Source organism: Nicotiana tabacum, chromosome 17, assembly GCF_000715075.1.
Source record: "Nicotiana tabacum cultivar K326 chromosome 17, ASM71507v2, whole genome shotgun sequence".
In the NCBI taxonomy this organism is placed as follows: domain Eukaryota; kingdom Viridiplantae; phylum Streptophyta; class Magnoliopsida; order Solanales; family Solanaceae; genus Nicotiana; species Nicotiana tabacum.
This window is the reverse complement of record NC_134096.1, coordinates 134,148,804-134,169,437: the sequence shown is the minus strand read 5'-3', so window position 1 is coordinate 134,169,437 and position 20,634 is coordinate 134,148,804. Positions and strand designations below refer to the sequence as shown.

Here is a 20,634-nt window from a genome sequence, read left to right as displayed (position 1 = left end):
CTTTCTTCGTACTCCCTTATTTACAAAAACTGTTTTTCTTTCAAGTTGACTTCTCAAAACTAAAAGAAAATTAACAACAATTGAACGTTGAATTTAGTTGTATTATTATATTTGAAATTACGAAACCGTGCACCGTACCGTAGTAGAATGTTTCTATTGCGTATTCTATCGTTTTCGTTTCTATCAATTTATCTAGAGGAAAATTGAAAATTCTAGTTTGGAAAAGTCTCGTATTACAGTTTGATTGTTTAAGTGCGCTATAAATTTACCCTACTATGGCTTTTTAGTGTATTTTTTCTTCGAGCGTTCTCAAACGGATTGCTCCATGTGCTTTTAATCGAAACTAGTACGTAACTTTTTTAATTAATTTTCTGCATGTGTTAAACCGGTCGTTACTTCCCTTTGAAAATAAAGAAGATTTTCATTGTACTCTTCATTTTTAAATTAGATACGATATCTATCAAACCACGTCAAAAGATCTTCCATGTTGAAATTAATTATTGATTCTTGTCTTGATCCACATGCCTAAATCAAAAAAAAGTAATTCGAATTACGTCTTAGACGTAAAAACTTTTACATATATTATAAAAATGAGAACGATGACGATTATATCGGGAGAAAAGAAGTTTCTGTAGTGAAAATGATGACGTAAACTCAATATGTTAGAAGTTTTCTTTTGGGAAACTATTGGAACATAGCAGATAAATATTTAATGAACAATATAACCTTCTTAGGGAAGTAGCTTTCAAAACTGTCCATTCCAAAATACTTGTTACGTCTAGCTTCTCAAGAGTAAAACTATATAAATTTTGACTAACATATTAATATGTATTTTTTCACCATATTAATATGAGTAGAATTGCAAACTATAGTCCTTTCATTTAGTTTATGAATATGTAAATTTTGATGTAAAATATTGAATTAATCTAAATCAATTTAGCTTCAAAGATTAGTTAAATTGACACTCAGAGGAACGACTTCCCCCTTAAGGAAATGTTCACAATCCACAGTACACCCTGACTTTGTTTGCTTAATCATTGTCCAAGAACTTCCAGAATAAGAAATGAAAGATCAGACATTCGGAAGCAAAAACCTACATATAGCTGTGATTTTATATATAATGATGTACAACAATGTAAATACAGACAGAATTGCTTCTAGCCACAGCAATTCTCGAGAGACATGCATATGATGCATCCAGGTAGTGTGAAATGAATAAGTAAAACTATGTAAATATCAAAATATACTAGACCGATCCTTATAAAATCATGAACTGGATTTTCTACCATTTAGCAGGGATATTAAATTAATGGATGCAGATAGCAGCAATATCCGCAGATACAAGTTAACAGCACAAGACTCTTGATCTACCATCTTCTCCCCGAGAATCGGATCTTCAAGGTATGAGCAGACATTCTCAGATGATCCAATATGTTCAGAGTGAAAGGTGATTGAGAAAATGTCGCCAGTGTGGATCATAATGTTGTCAAGATCCCTGACTGGTTTGAACACAGACAAGAACAATCTGGTTCAGTGAGCTCCCTTTTCACCAGTCGCTTGTCACGATTTATCATTAACTTAACAAGCGGTAACTTCAAAGAAACCTGTCGCCAAATTTCTTTTACTGTTCCATTTGGGTCCTCATATTCAAAGTAATGCTTCACCTGGAGATGTCACAAATTTCAGGAGTACATATGTAAAACTCTTCATTCTAGAAAACAAAAAAACAGATCCGAACATGTTGCTACGAAAATCAAAGGGTTTCTTATGTTGATTAGATGTTAAAGAGTCCTATAAGCTAAAGCATGAAACACTTGAAGTTCATTCAGGAAAGATAAGATGGAGGAACAAGCAACACAGTAACCTATCCAGAACAGACCATAGTATGGTCTACTTGCAAGGAACTATATCATGCATCAACTAGCTGATCTAGCCACCAATAGGTTTTATATTTCATGATTAAATTGCTGACATAAAGCACTAGAATTAGCTGGATAAGAGATCTTATGCCTTCGCTTGAAATTAAATGAGTCAAGTACTTGGAGAGCTCATCTATGTTTCCAAATAAACAAGATTTATTCAGCTGATACCTCATATCTGAACTTTTTCAAATGAAATTGAACCCCTTTAGTTTAATATGTTTTTTCTTTCTTTAGCTTAAATTTAAGGGCTGTCCAATGTCCATATATTGGCACCATTTTTATACAGTGTTCAAAGAAGTAACATTTAGAGAAAAAATAATAAAAGAAAATGAAAAATTTAAACTAAAAATAACCAAACCTGTTGATACATGTTTCTCACCCTGAATAGAGTTTACAGTACCTATTGTTTATGATTTCCTGGCATCTGACCTAAATTTGAAACCGATTAACTGGATATTTGTCTGTTTGTCTCTTGAAACAATGCCCAAAATTCACAAACTAATTTCACAAATTGAGAACCAAAGCTGCATCCATTTGCAGATCTGAGCATTAGAAGAGACAACTTGAGATGCACGCAGTCACAATATCTATGTTTTCAGTGATCCAACAGGTAGAGAACAGCCCTATAGACAATGGGACATAACAGACTTACACTAGTCCTTGCCCATAACTCCTGGCGATATTTCTAGCCCTGTTTTTATAGTCCATGTATGGTTGTCTAGGAACTTTAGTGCGATAGGTAAAGGAATTATATTTTTTTATTAAGGTACAACAAGAACTAAGCTCAATCCGAACAAGTTGGAGTCGGCTAATATTTTGATAAAGGTAAGGAATTATAATTTATTGGTTAAGTTAAAAGAATTATAATAAAAGAGCAACCCAAGGGAATATCTCCTATAAAAGAAGTATAACTCGTAAGAGTCCAATAAAGGCCAAAAATAATAATGAAAAGATTCTGTTCTTGCCAGATTACTCCCTCGATATGATGTCACCCCCAGGGGTTAATAAGCTCAATTCTCCTTGTCAAATTATCAAGATTATTTCACACATCTTAAGTGCATCAGCTTTTGATGTTGTTTCTCTAATTCTTTTTTCCTTTTGCTTTTTCTTCTCTGTCTGAAATTCCCCAACCATACCCCCCTTCTGCTACCGCAGATTCCCATCTTTAAGGTAGAAGTAGGATAGGTATTTCCGTATAACTTCCACTCATTTGCATCTTTGTTGTCTCTGTCAAAAGACATCTTTGAACAAGACAAAAAAAGGAAAACACGCACGTCACACGCAAACACACACACACACACACACACACACACACACACACACCGTAGAGTGCATGTGTATATCTATTGGTTTTACCACTTCTCAATCATAGCAGCAAGAAAAAAAGGGCAAAAAGAAGAATTATGTGCTAGTGCAATATATGCATGACTACTTTATTTTCTGGCTGTAACAGGAAGAAGAATTATGTACTAGTAAATACCTTTTTCAGCTCCCGTTGGAATTCCAAAATCCTCTCCATGCGTACTTTCCTTAGCTTTTTAACCAAGAACCCCGGCTTCACAGCTGTGTTAGAGTCTACAAAAACTGCAATTTTCTTGTAGTCTATAACATCCTCAAATGGCAATTCAATGTAATCACTGATGATTACAGGGACGCACAAGCTCACAATAGCATCAAAAAGTCGGCAAGCTGATGGAGTATCACCAGCTGGATGCAAACAAAATTTTGAAGTGTGCATCCCTTTTCTTGCCTCACGACGGCTCTCCCTAGATTGTGCACCATGTTTTATGATGACATCTTCTTCTTTCTCAAGTAATTGAAAAAGCAAATCACGAATCTTTCCTCCCTGAAACATTAGCAAAACAAGCTTTACGTAAATAACTATGGAACTATGATGTGAATTGATACCAATAAACAGGAGCGATATCATTTTTCTTTTTTTCTTTTTGCTGACAAGTATAGTGATACCAATTTCGTCAAATAAAGTATCCTTAACAGAATAAATTCAGTAGTAGCAATTTCTGCAAAAGAGATGTCTTAAGGAAAGACGTTATTCTTGTTAAGAAAATAGACCTTAAGCCTAAGTCAACCCCAAAATGAGATGAGGAATACCCAAGACCATATAAGGGGACATCAGCCAATATCCTCAACCAATGTAAGACTCTAACACCCCCTCCCTCTCGTATGCACAGGCCTAGACATTTGGAGAGTGGAAAACATAAAATGGAGCCCGACATTGAGTAGACCAAAAAATAGAGATAGGCATGGCTCTAGTACCATGCAAAGAAAGTAGACGTTGGGCCTAACTCAGCCCCAAAAGCTAGCTCATGAGGTAAGAATTGCCAAAGATCATATAAGGAGACAACAACCTATACCATCAACTAATGTGGGACTCTAATAAATCTCTTTCATCGGTTTGAATCTCTGAGAAAAAATTTACTGAACAAAGCCAGTAAAAGAGATAAAGAAAATAGTTAAGTTAAAAAAGAAAAAGGAAACGAAATGAGGTAAAGAGAATTTTGTTTTGAGCAGAGAGCAAGAATTTAAAGATTATGTAATGACTGCACACAAGCTCAACACATCCATTGACCTCAGATACCATTTGACCAGTCATTAATGGGTTGGCCCTTTTGTATGCTCTTCACTAGTATTAGCTCAAGGAACTTGAGCACTTACACAAGTTCTTTTAATAACCGAAAAATCCCCTAGTGCCTGGCGCACTATTAAAACTCGGTGGATAATGGACTCGTTTCTCCAAATTAAATAACAGGCCCTATGGTAGGGTTCGAAACCGTGACGTGCACCTAACCCACACATCACGTGCTGCACTTGTACCACTAGACCAATGTCATTCAGCCATCACTGCATCAGATTAAGAACCCTATGTCCTAAAGTTTAAACTGTGTGCAGTGAATTCATTATTGCCTTGGTGGCTGTGTCAAAATCACAAAGTCTTTTCTTTCCCAGAGTTTCCCATTTGGGGGGAGGGGGTTGGAATGTAGGAGGTGGAAATACTCTGTAGAATTTTGAATAGCTTACAAGTGATGAGAATGGTCAGGACTCAGGACAGATTAGCTTACAAGTGGAAATACTCTGTAGAAGTTTGAATAGCTTAAGCATTTCTATAACTTATAAAAAAGATTTTAAGCCACTCTATCAAGACAGGTTAGCATAGCAGACTATTCGGTGAACTTATGGAAGACCATCCCAACTCGTACTTGGTGGATTTTATTTATAAAGAGAAAGACACCAAAGAAGTTTGAGGGCAGGATAGATTCCAACCTTAGTGGTCGGTACAACTGCATAATTTTACTAGCTTTTTGGTGTAGGTTGGTATATGTAAATGATATAGACACACTCCTAGTTTTATCAACTCCTTACAAGCTTAAAGAAGGAAAACTTCATCAAAGGCATATCTTTCAGCACCACCTTGCCATAAAATCTGTCTTATTCAGGAAAAGAATGAACTATGTGCCCGTCTGTAGTAACTCGGCACAAGGAAATGCAGGATATCTTACTTGTCAAAAAATGCAGGATATCTTAGTTCCTTCAAGTGCTGTTGCTTTCTAGACTTTGGACTGGATGGATGACAGTTAATCAGTTAAAAGTGTTTATTCATAGCAGACGCTAGATAATCAAATACCAAATAAAGAAAATTTTCCTATCAATTACCTCCTTTCTATATCGATTGCCCATGAAGAAGAGCAAGGAATTCCGATTTTCAACGCCAATATCCCCAGTATATGTATTGATCCGATGTGAGTAGGGCAAGATGACATCCTTAACAAGTGATGCTTGATTACGAGCCAATCTTCCAAAATCAGAAACTAACAGCACCCCGTTCTTCACCCTATCTACAACCTTGTATAAAGCATTAGGATCCTGGCATATAAACACATGATCCCAGCCATTGTTCCTTTTCCAATACTCCTGCTGCTCCAACCATTCAATTAAAGACTCCTGCAACATGAACTATGCTATCACATGCCATTTTTATGCAAGAATTAATTTCTGAACCAAAAAGTTATGATCAGAAACAAATGCATTTACGGATTTAAGAAGCATGAGGAGACCAAAATTCTCTCTCTTTTTTTGTTTTTGTTTTTAATGATTACAATGTAGTCCAACCCAACTTGTGCACACCTCGGCTAATACATTGAATACCGGCCAACACAGGTGAATAATTATACCCACCAAGTTTAGCCAGATGGAAAGAATTCACCTGGTCTTCTCGATCCTTGGTTTGCAAGGTTGTCACACCAGCTCTTAAACGGGTTACCACCTTTAGGGTTGAGAACCATAATTCTCAACAAGACATTTGCAACAAACAGATCAGGGTGTATAAGTATTAATCTATGTTTCCCAAACTCAACCAGGATAGATCATTTAAAACACAATTTACCAATTATAGCTAGCGTAGCTAAATTAACAGTATGGACTAAAAACACAATTAATGACAAAAAAGATAAAAACTTTAACTGAAAAACACAAAACAAGGCAATTCCAGAAGCCCAAATAATGAAAAAATCAAACAAATAGGCATAAAAGGGACCAAACAAGCTGCATTAAACTCAAAAGAAATGCTACCATGCTGAGCCTGATTGCTAGAATTGATAACATTTTGATAATTTTCACATCTGACAAACTACAAGTTAAAGATATACAAGATCAAAACTTTTAACTTGATGACACCATAATGCCAGAAAATCTGACAAAAATGCAAAAGAGTCCAACAAATGCAATCACATTAACCCCAATTGAAAACAAACGCTTCCACAGCAAATAGCAGTGAATTCCCACCTGCATTTCCTCATCACTGTATACAGGCCTATCCCCGGGTGCAACAACTGTACCGGGTCGAATCGGATTGGCCACAAGGCTCAACGACGAGAAGAAGGGGACGTAAAAAAGGTCAGCTTCCTCAGGGTCCAAAACCCGAGTGAACGCCGAGTCAACCCGTTCTCGACTCGGCCGGTTCAGGTCAGAAAACAAGTACCACTCAGCAGAATGCTGATTCCCAGGATACTTAAGCAACGAATCATCACTCTGTTTCTCACCTCCCCTTGCTAATGCATAGCTCACGATAACCCCATATGTAAACTTCCTAGGCAGATCATACATATATACTTTCACGGGTGGAAAATTCTGGGTATTTTTATCTCTGAAACCAAATAAAGAGTTTCTTGTAGTGGAATTGTTTGGTGGGTTAGGGAAGATGAAGTTGTTCAAGAAAGCATATAAAGCTAAGATTGAGAACAAAGTGGTGGCAAGTGTAAGAGTAGTGGGTTTGAGAGTTAATTTTCTGGGGGGCATTTTGTTGTTGAGATTTGGGGTTAGGGATTTGGGAGAGGGGGGAGAGGGCAGTGGTGGTGATCTGAGTTTGGGTCTTGGATTCATTGATTGTTCACAAAAAGCTCAGAGGTGGAACCATGGGAAATCTGTAATTTTCCTTTCAGAATGGAGTAACTTTTTTTTTCGGTCGGGATTTAGACGTAACTTCAACAAAAAATTGCACGGCATGTAGGCCAATGAAAATGGTCTTGGCAAAATGTCTTAGTAATTTTTTACGATTTTAGCAAAATATATTTTACTTGAACACTATAATTTTTAATATTTAAAGCTTAAAATTCTTATTTGGTACTAATAGAAAATAGAAGGTTAATGATCCATTATTGTTAAAATTTATTTGAATGTTCATAATTTATGCTTAAATTTTTAGTTCAACCACTCATTTTGTGATTTACTGTAAAAAAGCACAAAACTCTATTGTTGGACCTTAGAAAATATTTTTAAAAAAAAGACAAAGTGTTATTTGACTAAATTTGTAATTCGGGATTGTTTGTGTTGGTATTTGGAAGCTTTGTTTCAAATTTGAGATCATTTAGAGCAGATTTAGGTGGTTTGGCCGAAGTGAAAGTTGCAAATTCGAAGAACACTTTGTTAAAATAACACAAACACATTATGCCATTCGAATAGAATTCGGTGAACAACTTAACATATATGTAGAGTAAATATAACATAAACTCTATCAATCCTGTAGAGATCCCTGAAGAGCAAAATCATGCCAACCTGGTAAACTTTGACAAACAACTTAACAGATAGGTAGAGTAAATATAGCATAAACTCTACCAATCCGGTAGAAAAATGCTGAAGAGCAATAACTGAGTGCGGGTCCGGGGGTTATTTTTTAAATACGGTCAATTTTAAGGACATTCGGCTAAGACTAACCCCTTGTAGAACCATTCTTGTCAATTAAAATATTATTTAGAAAACAATATTTTTTTGTTATTTTAACTGAAATTGAAAAACTTGTTTAATCTATTTCACCTGAATAAATGATTAATTCACAAAACTTTAACTAATTTTCCAACTTCTAACTCCAAACACTCATTTTTTTCATCTTCAACTTAATATTGCCCAAACGGGAAAGGGAAGGGAAGGAAATGGAAAAGTGAATGGTAAAGGTGAAATAAAAGTGATGAAGGGATCAAAAAGAAATGATACACCTTGAATTATTTTTACTCCTCTTTTATCTTTTATTTCTAATATTCTTTATTTTTTTTATGTAACCATCTGGTAAGTGTTTCTATCATAGGTTTCTTTTTATCGCCTATGCATTTTCCATATCAACAGTCTTCAAGCGTTGAAGGAAGGCACTGAAAGTATGATTATTCTATAAGCTTAATATGAGTATATAATTCAATATATTTGTATCGATAAAGGAACCCGTAAATAGGAACTTAAAGAAAATCATAAGGATGGTGCTTTCAGGTTTATAAGTATACAATAGTCACCCAAACGAAATGGTTGACAAATAGTTACAACTTGGAGGAACTAAGGATTATCAATGCCTGCCACAAATTGACTAAATCAGACATGAATCTCACATTTGTATTCAACATTGGGAATTCGATGTTTCTTTTTTAAGCGCACCTCGATTATTCCCATGGGTAACTGCTACTTCCCACTAACAAAGATATCGAACAAACCCATCCTTCAAGGCTCAGGAGATAGAAAGAAATCACAGAGTGTTTTTTGTCTTTGCTTGGAATTGAATGTTTAACACTTCGTTCTTTGTGGCTGTTCTAAAATGGGAAAACCAAATGTCTAGCTACTTCAAGAAATAACTTTAGAGAAACAAATCATGCAGAATAGGGGTTCAGCATAGCACATACATAGATTAATACCAACAGCAGAAATTAACGGCATTATGGAGAAAGAAACCAGTTGGAATTCTTCACAAAATCCATGCAATGAAGAAAAATATCTAGAGTCATTCACCAAATACACTTGAATCATTTTTAACAATAGTACTTTAATAATGGCAGGCCACAGAAGTTGAACATTGGTTTACATGTGATGTTTACATCAATGCGGGGAAATGGAAAGCTTGCAGGCAACCAGGCTTGATTCTAACCGGGGGGCCATTTCAGTTGTCTCCCACCAAGTACGTGCAAGTGAAGATGGTTTTGGCTTGCACTTGCAGAGAGAGAGAGAGAGAGAGAGAGAGAGAGAGAGAGAGAGAGAGAGAGAGAGAGAGAGAGAGAGAGAGAGAGAGAGAGAGAGAGAGAGAGAGAGTAGTAATAACTTCAGTAACTAGGTACTTTTTTTTTCTTTCAGTAAGTACTGTTAAACTTTTTTTTGATTCCTAAAGATGCAAAGAAAACTTAAGATGCATATGAGATGTAAATAGCATCGTATCAAAAAATTCCCCTTTTAGTTTGAAGGGAGATAGACTTACATGCAGAGGCACCACTATTAATGACAACTCGAAAGCCATCGACAATGCCTTCTTTCTCCGCTACTATCTTGGCAGCATAAAGGAGGTGACCCAATATATCTTCATGTCTTTGTTCAGCCTTCAAAGATTGGAACAGAACCAATCAATTACCAGAGGAAATGGCACGGAAATGAACATCAGCAAAATTGACTTTTTTTTTTCCGAATGACAACTGCTAAGTTGCTAACCTATAAAGTTGTTCACAGCCCCAAGATTCCACTCTTTCCCTAAATACTTCTATTCTTTCTTCAGTAAAATCATCACTGCAAACTACAAGCACTTTTCACATACAAGTGCTACAACTTCATAATATCACACAAAAACTAATGCAAGGTGACCGCCTTTTACATCCAAAATATGTGTTTGCCTTAACCAACAGGACTCTACAGATCCCAATTACAGGGGCAAAAGCCAGTACGAAAAGGGATATCACCTTGTGGAGATATTGTGGTCATCTATTTCTGCTGTGGGACAAATAATTTCGACTCTCACACCCCAAATTTTAGTAGAGATAATTTGTGATTTGTGCTATACCAAAAGTCAAGATGCGCATTCCTTGAAATTAGGCATGGAATGTGTGCTAGAATACATACCACAGTGATAATATTATCAGAAAAGTAGATGTTTTGCTTGTACTTTGAAAGTACCCCCTTGGTACTTTTTTGAAGTTTCTTAAAAAAAGTTACCTTACCTGATCAAAAAAAAAAATGTAGATGAAGGGAAAAAAAAACACCACCTTTCCAAGCTCTGTTAATCCATCCCTCGACTTCGGGATAACTAGAACATGAATGGGAGCTTGAGGATTGATATCGCGAAAAGCAAGAACCTTTTCATCCTCATATACTACAGAGGCAGGTATCTCCTTTGCAATGATTTTATCAAATCTGAATGCAGAAACAAATTAATCAGAATGCGGTGAGCCCAGATGATCATTCAGTCACCGTGTCTGACATCAAGTCAAACTGTGGATGTTCACGTCAAATTTACTAATATGAAATAAGAGCTTAAGCAGATCGTCCAACTTGGGGGAGGGGGGGAGTATTGAGCTTATAGAGTTGCAGTATACTATTGTATTGTATTTATTTGTTTGTGTTGTAATTGAGTTAGTTAGTCAGTTGGTTAGCTTAGGTGGTTAGGAGTAAGGAGTTGAATTAGTTACAAGGATAATACGGTAATTAGTTGCCATACATCTGTCACACTTTCTCATTTTTATTTTTCCTTATACGTGTATAAGTACTCAGCTTAGTTAATGAAAAGAGATACAGAAGCTTTACCCATTTTACATCATCTCTCTAGAATCTTCCTTTCTTCTCTCTATACGAGCTCAAGGTCAGACAACAATGGAGGTTAGTCTGTCATCTTAGCTTCAATTTCGATATGGTATCAGACCACGCTCTAATTTCTCGACATAAACTTTCTACAATTTCATCAATCTCTTTTCATTTCACAAAATCGGAAATTACAAGTTCACACTTTGACAGAAGGATTTTTGAAATTTTCATCTGATTTCTTCAAATTGAGGGATCAATCACTAATTTTCTAAGAACCTACTTCAATCGATGGCAGGAGATGAGGAAACTCAAGGTACAACTAGTAATTTGGATTCGACTAACCCACTGTACATGCACCAGTCGGAGAGTGCCGGAACGACGCTAGTTCCTGTTGTTTTTTACGGAACAGGCTACAGATCCTGGAGAAGAGGAGTTCTTAGAGCTTTGTCAGTGAAGAACAAAGTCGGTTTTATTACGGGAAAGTGTAAGAAACCTAACGCAGATGAAACAACTTATGATCAGTGGGCTCGTTGCGATGATATGGTTACATCGTGGATTCTGAATTCACTCTCAAAGGATCTAGCGGATAGTCTACAATATGTCAATGACGCTAAGGAAATATGGCAGGAGTTGGAAGACATATATGATCAGACTAACGGAGCGAAACTTTATCAACTACAAAAAGAGAGTAGTGACCTTAGTCGAGGGACTTTGGACATCACAGGGTATTACAAGAAAATGAAACGACTTTGGGAGGAATTGAACACCTTGAATGCACTTGCACAGTGCAATTGCCAATGTACTTGTGGTGCAAAGGCAAACATGCATAAAGTTGAGCAGGATCGAACACTAATTCAGTTCTTAATGGGCCTGAATGAGGTTTATACAGTTGTAAGAAGTAGTATATTGATGATGAATCCGTTGCCCAGCATAGCACAGGCTTTTTCTATCCTTATCCAAGAAGAAAAACAGAGAGAAGCCAGACCAAACAACAGATTGGTCATGGAATCTACTTCATTGAGTGCAAATCGACCTGGCAATACCAAATTCAAAACCAACTACAATCAGAGGGGAAGCAGTACTGGGCCTAACTCATACAATTCAAATAAGTCAAACTATCCACCTGCCAAGTCTTGAATGTTTTGTGACTATTGCAAAAAAGCCAAGACACACCAAGGACAACTGTTACAGAATTCATGGTTTCCCACAAGATTTCAAGTTCACAAAAGGGAGAAATGCAGCATCTGCTGCAAATGTTCATGCAGATTGTGAGGAGATGGAAGATGGCAATCAAAATCAGGGACTTCAGAGCCTGACAAAGGAGCAGTACAGCCAATTACTCAGCTTATTGGAGAAATCCCCAGGAAGAAACACAGGAGAAGGTCCTAACAACAACATGACTTGTGGAGCTGCAAACTTCGCAGGTATTCTAGCTTGTTCTACTTATAAAGAGATTGCTGAAACAACTGTGTGTAGATGTTCTAAATCAGTTGCTGACTTGTGGATATTAGATAGTGGAGCTTCAAATCATATGACATATAGAAAATCCTTTTTAAAGAATATTAGAACCTTGTCCTACCCTTTCCTAGTTACTTTACCTAACGGATATAGGGTGAAAGTGACAGAAATTGGAGATGCATTTCTTGGTCCAATGTTAACCTTAGTCAAAGTGTTGTATGTGCCTACTTTCAAAATTCAAATACAACCTCATCTCTACTCATTCCTTGACAGATTACCTCAACTGCATAGTTAACTTCAATAAGTACCTTTGTATGATGCAGGCCCCTTCAATGAAGAGGCCTCTGGAGATTTGTAAGGCAAGGAGTGGCTTGTACTTCCTTTGCCCTAAATGTCATGGTTGTTCAGAGTCTGATTCAATTTCTGTTCCTGTTAATCTTTGTTCTCACTCTTGTTCTCCTGCATTGACTGATGATGTAAATACATGAAAGAGTCACAATCTACCTTTACAATCCTTGTCAAATGTAAATAGGTCATCACATTCACATAACAATGTAAATACTCTTCACTCAAGCAATAAAACTGACTCTTCCTTTAATGTGAATATTCTTCTATTGTCTTCTGCATCTCATAAAGAGAGTGTTGAGCATCTATGGCATAACACGCTAAGCCATGTACCTTTTGTGAAAATGAGAAGCCTTTCCACTATAACTGTTGATTTTTCCCCCAAACAGCCATTCACTTGCCCTGTCTGCCCTAGGGCAAAGCAGACAAGGTTGCCTTTTGCCCAAAGAACTTCATTCACCACCAAAATATTTGAACTTTTACACATAGATTTATGGGGTCCTTATCACATAGCCACACATGACAATTACAAATAATTTCTTACCATGGTTGATGACTTTAGTAGATCAACCTGGACATATCTTTTAAGTAGCAAAAGTAACACTCTTCAAGCCATCAAGGCTCTTGTTTCCATGATTGAAAATCAGTTTAGTACCTCAGTCAAGACTGTTAGGTCAGATAATGGGCTGGAGTTTGTAAACAATGAAGCTATATTGTTCTTTCAAGAAAAAGGCATAATCCACCAGAAAACCTGTCCATACACACCACAACAAAATGGTGTGGTTGAAAGAAAACACAAATACCTACTAGAAACAGCTAGAGCCTTACTTTATCAGTCCAAATTGCCAATGAGATACTGGGAGAGTGTATATTAACTGCTACATACTTGATAAATAGACTGCCCTTTTCAATTCTCAACAAAAAAATGCCCTTTTGAGCTCATTTACAACATAAAACCAACTTATTCACACCTTAGAAGTTTTGGTTGCTTGTGCTACACCACCACACTCAAAACTCACAAAGACAAATTTGAGCCTAGAGCCACTCCCCATGTGTTTATAGGATACCCTTTTGGGACCAAAGGATATAAGGTCCTTGATTTAGCCACAAAGAGGGTACATGTATCTAGAGATGTGTTTCATGAAAATGTTTTCCTTTTTGCCATTTCACCTGAACATTCTTCTTTTCCCATAATTCTCCATAACCCAATCCTACAGTGATCACACCTGATGATCATTGTAATCATAATAGAGATGCATCAACTTTTATCACTGACAATCCTATATCTGAAGGCACACTCACCAGACACTAGTTCATTGCCAAGCCCTACAAGCACACCAGACCATATTTCACATGTCAACCCAAATTCAGAACCAAATGTTTCACCTTAAGGCCATTCAGAGTTCCACACAAAATCATTCAACCAAGTACAACACAACATAGAACTCAATGTTAATCAACCAAATACCACACAACATAGAAGATTAGGCAGGAGACTCAACACCCCTTCACACATCAAGGACTATGTCTATACACTACCCAATCTACAACTAGACAATCACTTAAGCAACAATACAAACCTTGAACATCAATCAGCCTCTACATCACTTACTGTTCTTTTCTCCAATAACCATTCTGTGTCCTTTAATACATTGAGCCATGACAGCCAGCAACTAGTTAAGAACATTTCACATGAGTGTGAACCATACTCTTATGAGGAGGCAGCTTTGAATCCTGCCTGGCAAGTAGCAATGACACAAGAATTTGAAGTTTTATATGCTAACCATACTTAGGGATCTAGTTAAGTTGCCTGCAGGAAAGAAAGCCATAGGGTGCAAGTGGGTGTACAAAATAAAGCACAAAGCAGATGAAAGTGTGGAAAGGTACAAAGTAAGACTTGTTGTGAAGGGATATACACATGAAGTTGGGATTGACAATACAGAAACTTTTTCCCCAGTGGTGAAGATGACCATTGTTAGAGCCCTGATCAGCATTGCAGTAAAGAGAGGATGGGATCTTTACCAGCTGGATGTGAACAATGCATTCCTCCATGGGGACCTACATGAGAAAGTGTATATGGAAATCCCACAGGGCCTAATGGTAGAGAACACACAACTTGTGTGTAGATTAAGAAAGTCTTTGTATGGCCTCAAACAAGCCAGTAGACAGTGGTATGATAAGTTGACAGAGTCCTTATATTCTAGAGATTTCAGACATTCAACCAATGATTACTCCTTGTTTTATAAAAAGCAGGGTAATTCATCAGTCTTTGTAGCTGTATATGTTGATGATGTGATCCTCACTGGGACTAACATTGAGGAAATTAAAGCACTGAAGACTTACTTGCATAATCAGTTCAGAATAAAAAACTTAGGCAAGTTACACTACTTCTTGGGGCTAGAGATGCTCTATAAGGATGGTGGAGTGTTGATCTCCCAAAGGAAGTTCACCACTGACCTATTGAAAGAGTATGATTGTCTGGGGTATTTTGTTGTTTCATCTCCTCTAGATTCATTAACTAAACTAAAAGCTGAAGAAGGTACTTAGCTTTCTGATCCATCTTATTATAGAAAACTAGTTGGAAAGCTCAACTTCCTCACAAACACAAGGTTGGATATCACATACAGTGTACAACACTTGAGACAATTTATGCAAGCACCAAGAGAGCCCCACCTTAAGGATGTTGTACATGTACTCAGGTACCTGAAGAATGATCCTACTCTAGGCATCTTTCTGTCCAATGATCCTTCATACAAAGTCACAGCTTATTGTGACTCAGATTGGGCAGCATGTCCTGATTCAAGGAGATCTGTAAGTGGGTATCTTGTACTCCTTGGAGGCAATCCTATTAGTTGGAAATCAAAGAAGCAGAATACTGTCTCATTGTCTTCTGCAGAAGCAGAATACAGATCATTGAGAAAGGTGGTTGGAGAATTGGTATGGGTACAGAAATTGTTAGAAGAACTAACAGTTCCAAGTACTGATCCTATTCAAGTTTTTTGTGATAGCCAAGTAGTTGTACACATTGCTAGGAATCCTGTGTTCCATGAGAGGACAAAGCATATAGAAGTAGATTGCCACTTTGTGAGAGACAAGTTGCATGATAGTCTTATTACACTTCATCATATTTCTACTCATGATCAGCTAACTGACATTTTAACAAAGGCTCTCACAGGGATCAAGCATTCAGATCTCCTTAGCAAGTTGGCAGTGAGTTCTTCACCTCCAACTTGAGGGGGTATTGAGATTATAGAATTGTAGTATATTGTTGTATTATATTTATTTGTTTGTGTTGTAATTGAGTTAGTTAGTCAGTTGGTTAGCTTAGGTGCTTAGGAGTAAGGAGTTGAGTTAGTTACAAGGGTAGTCTGGTAATTAGCTGCCACACATCTGTCACACTTTCTCATTTTTATTTTTCCTTATACGTGTATGAGTACTCAACTTAGTTAATGAAAAAGAGATACAGAAGCTTTCCCCATTTTACATCATCTCTCTAGAATCTTCCTTTCTTCTCTCTGTACGAGCTCAAGGTCAGACAACAATGGAGGTTAGTCTGTGGAGGTTAGTCTGTCATCTTAGCTTCAATTTCGATACATTCTTTCTCAGGAAAGGCAATCAAGAAGCATATAAACAAACTATTGTCACAACAAACATTTGTTGCCTTGTAAAATTCAAATGTCCAATTAACTTCAAATTTTTCCTTTTTTCTCTTTAAGATAGAAGTTGTTAGGTGATTTATAGTACAAAATGTATTAGATGGAACAGTTGGAGGCCAAATATGAGGTAACATCTTGAACAAAAACTGAACGATGATATTTAATGAGAATTGAAGTAATTATTTTTTTGATAAGGGAGAATTGGAGTAATTATTTGAAGAGTCAGAATATCCAATTACTATCTAGGTCACATTCTTCTCAAAAGTAGACATATTTGTTGTTCTTAGAGATGCATTTTTAGTTATCATCTACCATAAGTAATCAACAAAATATACGGGAAACAAATAACGGATGTTGTAGCAATCAGCCTTTTTATTTTTGCTGACTGCTATGTGCGTAAAAAAAACCCTACGTTCCAATGCATCTGATTCCAAAATCCAAACTCCAGTTCTTGAGCAAACCTATACACTAGGGAGGTTTTTGAAATGAGAAATGCAAGTGAAAGGATACCTATCCAAAAGAAAAGCACAATAGACAAAAAGATGCAGACTTCAAAAATAATGGTATTGACGTAAAAAATTTAGTGCCTACGACTTCGACGTTTTACTTAAAGGATAACTCTACAGTGTGATTCTTCTCAATTATTATCTCCAGTAGTCAATAAAATTAAAGGACTTCTATTTCCATATTCATAAGGAACACTTAAACTCTATAGACAATCAGAAAGAGTGATATAAACACTCTGTTAATTTGTTTCAAGTTTTGACAATCTAAACTTAATCAAGTAATAGAACTAAAATCGTTCTATCCACAGGAAAATAGTACATGGTTGGAGCTCCAGTATCAGCATTTACAGCAGCTGTCCTGGCAGCTGCTTCCTCATCATGTGCAGCAGCTACATAAGACCTGTCTTTACAAAAAGAAAACAAAATTCAATGAGAAACTTGAAGAGGAACTCTGGGAGCAGAGAAAGCACGTTCTAAATTACAAATATTCCTATAAGTAAGCTCCCGATTCGCAACTCTTTTAATTAAACATAGATCATAACTTTTCATGCTCAGGGGCTACGCTACAAACTTCTTTTCTAGCACAGAAATAGTTTTTTATAAGTATTTTATTGCAAAAGCAGCTTCTAAGATAGTGACGAGATTATATCAGATTCTTGCCTTAAATTGTTTGATTTGAAACTGTTATCTTGTGTAGAACGTGAAGATTTGGGATATGACTTGATTGCTACTAATTGGAGTTAAACTAACATGTAAAATTTACTAATCTATGTAAGTAGTACAAATTCATAACAGCTTGTGAGAATAATCATGCTTGTATGCCATAGGTTAAAATTCAAAAAAGTTGTTCACAGCTGTACTGATCTACTCTAAAGTTCCTATCTCGTGAAGTCCATCCATGCAGTTGATAAGAGGTCATCATTACCAGCAATAGAGAAAGCATATGAAAAAAGAGAAAAACTTCCATGCCAAACAATACCTTTCCGACTACAAGATAAAACTCTACCCACCAGTAAAAGAAGATTATCTCCCATGCACAAGTTACTACAGGTAATGCAGATTCACTGACAGATATAGACCCTTAAATAATGTATTCCTGATTATAATTCCTCGCAAAGGATTTTAAACACATCAAAAACAATTAGGAAACCTTTATGAGGATCAAAGTATTATTTCTATGATATTTTGGAACAGTCAAAGTCTGGATTATAGCCTCAGTTACAGCTTTAAAGAAAGAGAACGACAACGATGAAGGGAATTCACATTCAAATGACAACTCACATGACTACAATCACATATTATGCGTAATGTAGTAAAAGAGAAGCAACGCAGAAAAAGCATTCCACTTTGAAATGAAAACAACAAAGACTCAGACTACCAAGAAGAGTAATCATCCCTCGAAGAAGATGACATAATCAAACATTCAGTAGCTCCACACACTGTACAACCTCAGACAACCATCACAAGAACTTGCATTCAGATGACAAAATATGTATGGAATGACTTGTCAGAATTAGTATCACTCTGTCTCAATTTTTGTGACACTCTTTTCATTTGGGAACAACCCGTAATGTTTTAACACAATTACATTTCTATAAACAACTGTCAGTAACTCGAAATTCATAAAACTTAATTCAAATTTTTAAAATTTTGACCTGTTGTTTTGTCTATCAAATAAACTTTTCAACCATTACTGAAGTAGATTCTTAACTATCACTAATATATTTGCAAGTCATTTAATATCTTAAACACAATAATTAAAACAATACAAGAAACCCAGTCTGCAGGAGCATGTCAGGAAATGATAGATTCCTCAGCAAAAACAAGACAAAGTTAATAGTACAACAGCTCCAGCATGCAGTACAAGCTCACCCCACCAAGAACAACATATAAGCAATGTCTGTTTAATCGAATATGGATATATTATTGAACCGCTGAAGTCCGGTTTTCGTGAGAATTTACAAAACCTGAGAGAATGAAGGGGATGACGCAAGGCTGGTGGAGTTGTTGCGATGAAATTTGATGCCTTTATGAAACCCAAAGCTTTCACTACGGAAGAAGGGCCTCTGCAAAATCACATCTTTCTGAGAGTAGAGATGGAAAAAAGGAGAAAATGGGCGGGGGTGGGGAGAGGAAAATGTACCGGAAAAGGGTGAGAGAGCTCGTCATAGCAGCCATGGGAGTGAGAGAAAACGACAATGCTGCAATTTATTGATCGAATAGAGGAAATTGAAGAAAATCTAAGGGTCTCTGAGCAATTACTTTTATTGCGTAATTTCCATGATGGCAATTTATTTTTTAAAGTAGTACTAGTATGGCGTAATTGTTTTGGATAGAATTCGTAAATGCAATTCGCAACTCATAACATTTTCTCTTTCGGGAAATTTAACTACTCCCTCGTTCTTATATTAATAGTTATGATTATTAAAAATAATTATTTCAAATTATATGTCATTTTAAAAGTTTAAGACAAAATTAATTATTTTTTTTCTTTTTTACCCTTAGTAATAATTATTTTTGAAGATAGAGATAACACATAAATAGAATAAATATTCAATGAAGAGAGGTTATATCTTAAGACATAAATAATGGTAGAATTGTCTAATTCTTTTCCTAATTAATATTCCTTAAGTAACGTGTAAAAAAGAAACACGACACATAATATGAGCCGGATGGAGTAATTCATTAGTAAAGTCAAAATTTGCATAAGGTCAATCTTCAATTTATGGCATATTAGCTTTGTTAGGATCAAGAACAAATAATATTTGCTAATGACAAAAAGTTTTGAATAATTCGAAAATTTAACCGATATTAAAATTAAATTATTTATTAAACTAATATTTTATACCATTTTCTTTCAGATTGGACAAATTAGGGGGTTTCTCTTCTTCTTTTTGGGAAGAGAAATCTGGGACAATTGGAGACCTCTTTATATTTTGTTTACCTGGGGAGTACTTACTATTTACTCTGCTATACGATTTCTCTTTTTAATTTATAAGTAATTCTCTTTTTGTTTTATTTATTGTTATAGTTTGATTTGGCATAAAATTTTAAACGGATGACTTTTGAAATTTGTGATATTAAATAAGTTATCTATATCTATATTATTATAAAAGTATGAATATAATGTCGGTTTAAGAAAATAGTCTTAAAATATCTATTTCATATTGGATAAAATTGTAATAACCAAACTTTTGCCTAATAGCTAGACGTTGAGTTATTTCTATTTAACGTTTGTAACGGAGACCACTAAAAGAATCTTAGTTTGAATAGCCCTGCGACTGGTTTGATTACAGTCTGTATTTACTTCCATATGTGGTATTCCTTCGAATAGGGAAAATCGTAAGGTAAACATTTTTTCTAAAACTAATACTTAGGTTTCCAAAGTAAATTGTGAAATGAATATGAATCATGAATGAGCTGGCGAAAAACCTTAAGCCAATGGATTATTTTCATATTTAGAGGTAGGTCTTGCACATAGGACAAAAACGTACTACTTTGGTGTATGTATCTTAAACTTAAAGTATACTACTAATTATTATATTGGAATGTGCTTCCACTATTTTTGTGTGCTTCATCTAACATCTATGTAAAGTGATTTCTTGCTACTTTCAAGAATTTTTTTTTGTATATACAATTTTCAAACTTTTAGCTTTTATTCCAAAGTTTGATTTTGCTAAAGACTCTATGTTGATA

General features: G+C 35.8%; 2 protein-coding genes across 3 annotated transcripts; both read right to left on the bottom strand.

Annotated features, from left to right (window-relative positions):
- Window positions 1-1,078: 1,078 nt before the first annotated feature.
- On the bottom strand, window positions 1,079-7,440 carry LOC107811312 (putative arabinosyltransferase ARAD1). The gene is made up of 4 exons (XM_016636212.2): window positions 6,723-7,440; window positions 5,595-5,882; window positions 3,403-3,768; window positions 1,079-1,664 (listed from the first exon to the last, which is right to left on the bottom strand). The coding sequence occupies exons 1-4, from the start codon at window positions 7,317-7,319 to the stop codon at window positions 1,476-1,478; spliced, it is 1,440 nt and encodes a 479-aa protein (XP_016491698.1). The 5' UTR covers window positions 7,320-7,440; the 3' UTR covers window positions 1,079-1,475.
- Window positions 7,441-9,102: 1,662 nt separating this feature from the next.
- Window positions 9,103-19,306, bottom strand: LOC107811311 (14 kDa zinc-binding protein). Of its 2 annotated transcripts, none has more exons than XM_075235125.1 (6): window positions 19,082-19,306; window positions 18,906-19,004; window positions 17,258-17,338; window positions 10,439-10,586; window positions 9,664-9,781; window positions 9,103-9,395 (listed from the first exon to the last, which is right to left on the bottom strand). In XM_075235125.1, the coding sequence occupies exons 1-6, from the start codon at window positions 19,114-19,116 to the stop codon at window positions 9,352-9,354; spliced, it is 525 nt and encodes a 174-aa protein (XP_075091226.1). In that variant the 5' UTR covers window positions 19,117-19,306; the 3' UTR covers window positions 9,103-9,351. The 2 variants fall into 2 exon arrangements, with proteins under 2 accessions (XP_075091226.1, XP_075091227.1); XM_075235126.1 differs by having other exon boundaries at window positions 9,221-9,390; window positions 9,652-9,781.
- Window positions 19,307-20,634: the final 1,328 nt, after the last annotated feature.